General features: G+C 39.4%; 1 protein-coding gene and 1 long non-coding RNA gene across 2 annotated transcripts; one reads left to right on the top strand and one right to left on the bottom strand.

Annotated features, from left to right (window-relative positions):
* Window positions 1–1,018: 1,018 nt before the first annotated feature.
* On the bottom strand, window positions 1,019–1,802 carry LOC142556619 (uncharacterized). Its single transcript, XM_075668095.1, has one exon. The coding sequence runs from the start codon at window positions 1,755–1,757 to the stop codon at window positions 1,050–1,052; it is 708 nt and encodes a 235-aa protein (XP_075524210.1). The 5' UTR covers window positions 1,758–1,802; the 3' UTR covers window positions 1,019–1,049.
* Window positions 1,803–3,046: 1,244 nt separating this feature from the next.
* On the top strand, window positions 3,047–6,062 carry LOC142555485 (uncharacterized). The gene is made up of 3 exons (XR_012822407.1): window positions 3,047–3,168; window positions 3,627–3,745; window positions 5,834–6,062. It is a non-coding gene; the product is annotated as an uncharacterized LOC142555485 (long non-coding RNA).
* The last annotated feature ends 3,381 nt before the right edge of the window (window positions 6,063–9,443 follow it).

Here is a 9,443-nt window from a genome sequence, read left to right as displayed (position 1 = left end):
TTAGAAATATAAAAATTAAAATAAATATCATTTAAATAGATTATTTGATGTAAATAAGAAAATTAATTTGGCGACGGTTTTATCCAAACAATGCATGTGCTCAAAATTGCATTATTTGTACTACAAAGCAAAGATACGACGTGCAATAGGACCTACAATTGCATTATTTGTACTAGAAAGCAAAGATACGTGCATTATTAAATCCGTCGCTGATTCGAATTTGCGACGGTTTTATGAAAAATCGTCGTTAAATTTAGCGACGGTTGTTATTCAACCGTCGTCGATTTTAATTTGGCGACGGTTTTATTCAAACCATCGCTAACTAAACCTGTCGCCGATGTACATCGGCGACCGTTGAATAAAAACCGTCGCTACATACATAAAATCGTCGCTAGTAGCGACAGTTCAAAACAAAATCGTCGCGAATTGCGTTCCGGTTCCGTTTCACCATTATATACCCGTTTTCCACCGTTATATCCCCGTTTTCGATATATGAAACGCCGATACAAGTCATCAACCTACACACCCCGGAACCTCGTCAAGGTTGCTGACGTTCCGGTTCCGGAACGCCCGTTCCGGCCGTTTCGTTCCCGTTTCGGCGAACCATGTTCACGAATCCAACTCGGGTTGGACTCGCCAAGTTTTGAGACAAGACGGGGTAGGTTTAAAAAAGAGACTTAGTGGGTCTCGGGTTTGACCAAATCCGATCAAAACTCATCTTTTTGTCATCCCTAATAACATAAGGATCAATATCACAAAAAGATAATCATATCGGACCATATTTTTGTTTACTCTATTAATCGATTAATAATAAATATTCAAGCATATAATTATTTGGTTTATTATGAATTTGGAGCTCGAAGATTACCCAAACTTTCATGACAGTGATCAAGTCCAGCTTATAATCGCATTTACGGTTTTTTGTTTAATAATTAATTTCGATGATAAGCTTAGCCCACCAAAATAATTAGCCGAAATGATGTTATGAAATTAATAAATCTATCTCCAAACAATACTGATTGCACTGTAAAATTAATTAATTAGCTAAATTAATCATTGCATCGTCCATTTTCCTCCGACAAATCATCTTCATTAACATAAGCAGAGAGATTCAGATACTTTTCTAGATCGCCGCCGTTGTTCCGCCACCGCGCACGACAGAGGACGCAGGTGGCGGACCTTCGTCCGCAGCTCTTCTTCCACGCCAGGAAACACTCTTCATGTATCACATTCTTGCATGTCCCACAAGCCACCACCTTCATATCTCTCTTCATCTCCTCCAAACACACCGGGCATGCTCCGTCGCAGTCTGCCACCACCACGGGCGGCCGTGAACCACCACCCTTTTCCTTGGAAAACATCTGGTGAAACCTCTCTCTGACTGCTGCACCGGCAAGGGCATCTACTGAGGTGGGGATGTCGAGCAGTTGATGGAGTTGACACGGCCGGAGCGTTCGCCGCCACAGGCAAGAGTTGTCGAGGGGCACGCCGAGTACTCTAATAAACACGAACAATATGTGTTTACAGGGGACAGTGCGATCAGGGCAGGTGCACGACGGAGTGGAGGAGATGTTAACGGTGTAAACATTCCCGGTGGCGCCGAGGATGAAGAAATGAGGGCCAGAGCGATGGAGGAGCCGGAGGCGGTGGTGGAGGGCTCGGGTTATCCGGTCGGAGTAGGGTTGAGTAGGGCTGAAGCGGTGGCGCTGATGGTGGTGGTTTGGCGGCGGAGTAGAGCTTGATGCAACGGACTCCATCGTTGGAAGGGAAAGTAGTTATGGTAGTTTGACAAATGAGGACACTGTTTTATTACTATTATTGTTGGGAAAAGTTGTCTTTTTTGGGTAAATTAATGTGGTGGAGATCCCTTGGAGAGTTTCCAAGGACACGTGAAGGATTGTGTAACTGTGAATACTTGGTTCGGCTCTTTACCTACGTGGAGTATTTGGTCATCTTATATTTAAATTTTTCTAAAATAAATTCTTAACCAAACAATACACTTTTTTTATAAAAAAAACATTTAGAAATTTATTTTAGCATATTGACTTTCAAGCCATGAAATTTTTTTCAATAAATTTCAATTTTCAAATATTTTTAAATCCTATAGTGGGTTTATTCGTAGAAGTAAACGGATTAAAAGCGTTTTTTAAAAAATTATATAAAATTGCTTTTTAAAATAATTATATTGTTTGATTACAAAAAATGCTTCTTGAATCTGTCTATGAACAAGTATTTGCTAATGTTACGGTTCACGCGTATTGCGAATTAAAAACAAAAAAATAATTAATTAAAGGAGAAGTGAAAATTTGGAGAAGGAAGCCCACAAGTTTTTGTAAGTTGTTTCTTGTAAATGGGAGTTGAGTAGCAATAAAGTTTGCCAGCTATAATTGTATTAAGGAATTCTATGAATTAATGTACAAGTACAATGTTCGAATATTGTACATCTATTTTGTAGAAGTTGTTTGGGCCCTAATTCAAATATCTAAATTCAAGCCAATTTCTGGAATCACACAGGGATCTTTTCGCAAGTTCCACAAATCCAAGAACTTAAGTGAAATATAATTTTATTAAATTCTGGTACTGTTTAATAATTACGTTTTAATTAAAAAAAATTAAAGTTTTAAAAATAGACAGTTTATTCTATAAAAATATTTTTACAGTTAAACGCATTATTGTTTAGCAAAAATTTGTTTGAGACGACCTCACGGTCGTATTTTGTGAGACGGATCTCTTATTTGGGTTATCCATGAAAAAATATTATTTTTTATGTTAACAATATTACTTTTTATTGTGAATATCGGTAAAGTTGACCCGTCTCATAGATAAAAATTCGTGAAATTATCTCTTTTTGGGACATACTCTTATTGTTTTGTATGATTATAAAAACTATTGAATCAAATTAAATTGAAACAATTTTGTATAAATATTTAGAGAGGACAAATATAACAAAGTCTAACCTTTAAAGCACCACGTACAACACCTCAATCTAATAAATCCCTCCAAAACCCTTTTGGTTCCTTGCCCCCATTACGCAATAACAATGGCTTCCCGCTCCGGATTGATTTCAAGACCTGCAATCAACCTTCTCAAATCCGCCATTATAAAGCCCGGTACCAGACCTTCGCCCCCCGTTCAATCACCGCGGCCCCAGCCGTTACTTTTCTCCAGGTTTTTTCCGTAAGCCCTAATTGAGTTATGTACCCTGTTTGCGTATTCATTTTAGTTATTGATCAAGGTTGGATTTTTATGTGCCATTCCTAAATTTCATGCAGAATTTGCAAATGGGTTTCACTAAAAAGCTCCGGTTATGATGTGTGCTTTTGGATTATAAACGCAAGACTTTACATTTTTTAAAATAATAAATCGGATAAATTACTTTAGAAGCTCAGTGTTTTGGGTCAGAGGATTTGGATTTGATAAAGATGTTCGGTGTTCCTAATGAAAAAGATTTGAAAATCAATCGAATCATGTGCTAAAAATTATATTAGATTGAAAAGATGAATTTTCAAAATCTCGATTTTCTTTGTTATCAAACATCTATGATTGATTTAGATGATAGATTTTAAGTCCATACGGTAACCTAAAATCTTAAAAATCCAAATGCAGCTTAAAATATTGTCTTGCAGGCCAGTGTCGCGATTGGGAGCCCTACAGTCTCTGTTGCCACTCCACTCAGCTGTCTCCTCAGCTAGGCTGACATCTTGCCTGGGTGCCGATTCCTTGGGCTGTAGGTCGTTGTCTCAGGGTATGCTCTGCTGTGCCAACCCTGGAGTTTGATAGATTTTTCGAGGTTTCTGTAAGAATACTCTAAATTTTAGATCTAAAATGATTTTCCATGTCTCTAACTATAGCAATCTGCTAAACTTTCTTTTCAATTTGCTGTACTATTATTTTCATGGAGTTTAGCCGAGTTACTTGCAATTTCGGGAGAATGCAATGGCTGATGGGGCATCATGAGTTTCAATTCAGTTTTGTATTTTGCTTGAAATCAAAATTTTAGGGGGAGGGAAGATTCATTTGCTTACATATATAATTTGATGACAAGTGCACTAAAATTAACCCATGAGTTACATAGGCAACTTATTCGATCAATAGTGGCATTGGAGAAACATGTTAGAGTGCTGTGTTATCTCTAATAATTGGTCGGAAGTTAAATGTGTCTGTCACTGATTTAAATACACTTTGCTAAGTAAATTTTTTTCCTACACAGTAATGAAAAAATATGAGTGTGCCATTGTTTTAAGGCAATGAGAGAATAAGAAGTTTCAATATGCAGGCATGCATGGACTAGACTAGGGGAGGTTAGCCATTTTGAAATTGAACAAATCTGTACAAGTTTCATGGGTCGGTTATACACATGCTTTCCTTGTTACTTAAGGCGTGACTTTATATGAAGTACCATGCATAAAAATTGTTGTTGCTCAAAATTTAATAATATTGGTTGTAGTGTGGTACATAATGGTTTAACTAATTTTTTTTGTTCGTTTGGATCAAACAACATTCCAGCGATAAAATCAGTATTATGAGTACTTGAGTAGCCATCCATATGAAATGAGGCAATTGAATTAGGAAAAACCAACAGCTGTTTAACTGGAACAACTTTTGTTTGCTCCTTTTGCCAGCTCCTCTTTTGAGCTGAATCTGGAATTTCTATTGACCTTTTTGAATGCTGTATTATCTGTCATCTATCCCCACCCTGCCTTTTTACTTCATTATATTATTTGATTATGTAAACCAGAGATTCTCTCATTTTCTCTGCTGCAAACTAGCTTTTCATGAAACTTTGAGGAAACAGTTTCCTCTCTTATCTTCTCAACCTACATTAGTTTTTTGGGTAAACGTTAGTGACTTAATATAAGCCAGAGCAGAATATTGCCTTTGGGTTGCAGAATGCTACATGATTTGAACATCGATGACCACATTCCACAATCATTTTTTTTCATGGATAATTCAGATTGATGATCAACTGAGGCTTCTACACAGTGATGATTGTTGTTATTGATAGAGGCTGTAATGTATACTCTAGGTCAGTGATCATGGATATACTCTATGCTCAGCCGTTTAGCTCTTCATGTGATTGTTTTTTAATTTTTTTACTATGAAAAAAAATATATAGCTACCATCCTACCTCCAGATGATTGAAGCCCTCCGTGTCTACTATTATGGCATTTGCATAACAAGCAAGAGCTGATTGTTTTTAAAGAATAGAATACAATATGTAGTCCTTGATGATGGTCAGTTATTAGATTTGACATCGCGATTGCATCTTTAGCCCCATCATTTGATATTCCTTATCCTCACTGATTCCACATGTTGGTAGGAATTAGTATGCCTACCAGATTTCAGAAATCTTGTTCACGTTATTGTTTCTATGGAGCTTTCATTGTCTCTGTCAATCTCAGCGAATAGTAACTTTTATCATCGACAATTTTTGTGGTTTTTCCGTAGTCGTCAAATCAAAGACACGTCCTTTTAACGAAGCATGTGTCTTTAACATGAAGTGAATGCTTCGGCGTGCCTCGAAGGCTCATGCTGTAGTGCAAATGCATCTTTGACACGGATATTATGTTTTTGTTCGACTTGCTTACACAGTGTGCCGGGGCTCCTAGACTCAGCCATCTTCCCTGCGCTTGGTTTTTCCAATTGGGTTTGTAGTTTTGTGTATAATAGGGATTTTACATCTAGTCATGTGTTATAATTTCTTTTGATTATTGTATGCTTGCAAAAGTGCTACATTATGTGATCGTTGTCTCTTTTTCGCCTCTAGTAGAGTCGGTTCTGGTATCCATTTGGCAGTAAATTCATTGCTCACGAGTTGATTTCTTTATTTCAGAACTAGGTCTCTGTGTGCCGCGATAAGTGATGAGATGTTTAAAGGTCGAAGAACTGGTGTGATTCGATGTGGCAATGCGTATGTTTCATTGCAACGTGCTTCGAATTCTTGATAATATGTACAACCAATGTTCCTTTCCTAAATTACAGAACCAAGAACTTGCTCACTGAGTTTCTCTTCTATTTATAAATAATATATTGCAGCAATATAATTTGACAGTTTCAAGTTCTTCCAGGTGTCTGTATCGTTTAATTTTCCAGCTTCCACGGTAAAAACACATTACTAATCTGCCATGCGTTGTGGATATCAAGTTTCGGTATTACGTTTTTTCAATGGATAAAATTTAATGAATAGAAAATATAAAAACAAATATATTGAACATACTCAGATGAAAGACAAGCTAAAAACAACCATTACATCTTGCTATCACTTTTCATTATACTTATAATAATTCTGATGCAAAGAGCGACGCGTCGCATGTGGACTGGTCATAGGCCGATGTTACTAGTAAGGAATACTTGTGTGTCACAATATGTATGTAAAATATAAGTATTTTTAACTATTCAAATAAATGCATGATGTATCAAATACTTTATTGCTTCGTTCTTACAAAGAAAATGCACTTCATTTTTATATTTTTAGAGGTCATGTGGATCTTGTAACAAGCACACACACACACAGATATATTGTATTCAAGGGCAGTTTGTGACAGAGGTGGTGGACAATAGGAGACAGACCCTTTACAATGAACATGGAAATAACATCCCCATGCATGGAATGGGAGCCCATTAAGGTACCATTTGACCATTAAAAAATCTTCTCTCTCATTTTTTTTATTTACACACATATAAACTAAAGGCTATTAAAACGACAACAAATGGTACATTGGAATTGAACCCTCGACAAATTGGTAAATTCTCCATCCCTATTTATTTTTATATTAATTATCATATTATTCATATTCTATACTATTATAACATAAATTTCTTAGTCCATCGTAAATTACGAAACTACTCCCAAACTAATTTAAAAAAAAAAAGGAATTAAAACGAACTAAATAGTAAAAAAAACACAGTACAAACACATAACGTGTGTACTCCGACGATGGTATGTAATAAACTAAACATGGTCATGGGGATTTGACTTTTCCTAAAAAGAGACTTCGATCGAGTGACGTTGAAGATATATATAAAGATCCTCATCGTGCCAAAGATAAAATTTCTTTATATCATTATTAATCTTGTTAAGAGTTAAATATAAATTTCTTAATGAAGCAAACAAAAGTCCCCATGGGTTGCGTTACACACGTGCTCGTCACGTGCAGACGTGGGTCTTCCTTCAACTTGGTTTAACATATTATTTGCCAAAAAAATGACATTTTCTTGTATGATTTTGTGCGTGCGTGTGTGTGTGTGTAGGCCAATGGTTATTAAGGTGGAAGAGAGGAAAAGTTATACAGAGGCATGTGATTACTGACAATTAATTAATTTATATATATATATATATATATATATATATATAAACTGCATGTTATAGTTAATTAATTAATTACATATAATTAAATTCAATTATTTAGATAAATGCTGTGCTGGCGGCAGAATAAAACATTAAGTTAACAAACTTTGTTAGGTGATACCCCATGGATGGGCCCATTACCCTTGGCCCATCCCTAGCTCAAAAGGAAGACAAGCCCATCAAGGGCCCATGTATTCTCCTATAAATACCAGGTTTGAGTGTTCAGTTATTGGATTCACTATATTATTTTCAGCAGCGCCCTTAGCTGCTCCCCCATATATCCTCAGTCTCTGACTTGAGCGTCGGAGGGGCTACGCCAGGATACCCTCCTGGCCCCCTCATAACGGTCTTATTTGTGATTTCAGGCCCAGGGTAATTTTGGAGCCCGTGTCTGGATTAGTGACGCTTGCGTGGATCGGACCCTAAATTTCCCGTGAGTATCACTTGGCGCCGTCTGTGGGAACTTTTGAGTTAAGACGTAGAGATGGTAGGGAGGAGAGGGAGTGGAAGAGCCACCTCAGCATCATCGCGTCCTCAGAGGGGACCCGAACCATCTCGCGCTGAGGTGGGACAGGAACAACCGCATCTTGAGACGAGACAAGAACAACCTCGTCAAGAGGCCAGAACTGAGCAGCCCATCCACGAGACGAGGGCCGAGCAAACCCGTCCCAATGAGAATGTGGGAAACTTGACCCTGGAACAGCTTGGCCAATTTATCACCCGAACAGTGGATGAGGCCATGAAGAGGAATCAAGAGTCTATGTTTGTAGAGGAACAAGCCGCCCATCAGGAGCGGGAGGAAAATGTTGAGGTCCATCATAGCAGGGTTGAAGAGACGCAACCCCTCCAGAGTGGGGAGATTAGTGAGATGGGAGAGATGTGGAAAGAGATAAGGAGGTTGAGGGAGCAGGTGGGAAGCAGGGCGCCGGTACCCAAGAGAGGAAGCCCTTTTTCACTAGCCATCTTGGAGGAAGGGCTTCCTCCGAATTTCCGACAATCAAACGTTGGAGAGTATGACGGACATACAGACCCTGAGGAACACTTGGGGAGATTTGAGAATGTGGCTCTGTTGCACCAATATTCGGACGGAGTCAGGTGCAGGGTGTTTCTGGGCACGTTGGTGAGGTCAGCCCAGCAATGGTTTAATACCCTGCAGCCCAACTCCATACAATCGTTCGAGGATTTCTCTGCAGCCTTCTTGCACCGATTTGCCAGCAGCAAGAGGCATCAAAAGAACTATTTGAGTTTGTTTGTGATGAAACAGCAAGAGGCTGAAACGTTGCGGGAGTTTGTCCAGCGCTTCAACACTGCAGCACTAGAAATACCATCGGCTACCCCTGACATCATGATAAGTGCCTTTACACAAGGACTAAGGGGAGGAGAGTTTTTTAAGTCGTTGGTCAAGAAGCCTCCGTTGAGCTATGATGATCTGTTGGCTCGAGCTGAGAAATATGTAAACTTGGAAGATGCCCAACGGTACAGAAGGATGGAGAGCCGGCCCGGAGGAAGTAGAGTTGAGGGAGCGGAGAAAGGAGGAAGGAAGAGGGGTGCGGGGGAAAGAGAGGAAGACAGAACTAGTAGTAGAAGACAATTCTCATCCCATGTTCCCCTAGATAGGAGTCGGGACGAGGTGATGGAGGTGAGGGAGCCCGCGGGGAGGTGGGAGAAGTCGCGAAGGGTTGGGTACAGTGCTAGATTATCTTCATGGGATAGACGAGAAGGATCCTCATTAAGGAGTCGACAAAGGTCTCGCTCGCCCCCTAGGCGTGGTCAAGGCCCTCCATGGATAAATCAGAGGATGGGTGAGCAGAGAGGGGAAGGTGGATGTCAAGATGTCCCTCAGGAGCTCGTGGAACCGAGGAGGGGAATGAATGAGGATAACCACCCTACGAGAGGAATGATTCATATGATCTCGGGGGGTGCTACTGATGGAGACTCTGGGCGAGCTCGGAAAGCACATGGGAGAAAATTGGAGAACTTTGAGATATATAGTGGTGCAGACTTACCACAAGACCCCGTCATCAGCTTTGGGCCGGAAGACCTCCGGGGCGTTGTGACTCCACATAACGATGCCTTGGTGGTGACGGCCACCATT

Source organism: Primulina tabacum, chromosome 9 (assembly GCF_025594145.1).
Source record: "Primulina tabacum isolate GXHZ01 chromosome 9, ASM2559414v2, whole genome shotgun sequence".
In the NCBI taxonomy this organism is placed as follows: Eukaryota; Viridiplantae; Streptophyta; class Magnoliopsida; order Lamiales; family Gesneriaceae; genus Primulina; species Primulina tabacum.
Note: the sequence above shows the minus strand (reverse complement) of the source record. Positions and strands in the feature narration are given on the sequence as shown.

What these genes read in the sequence shown, in the direction of transcription:
- LOC142556619 (XM_075668095.1), bottom strand. Translation starts at nt 1,757, where the DNA reads ATGGAGTCCGTTGCATCAAGCTCTACTCCGCCGCCAAACCACCACCAT.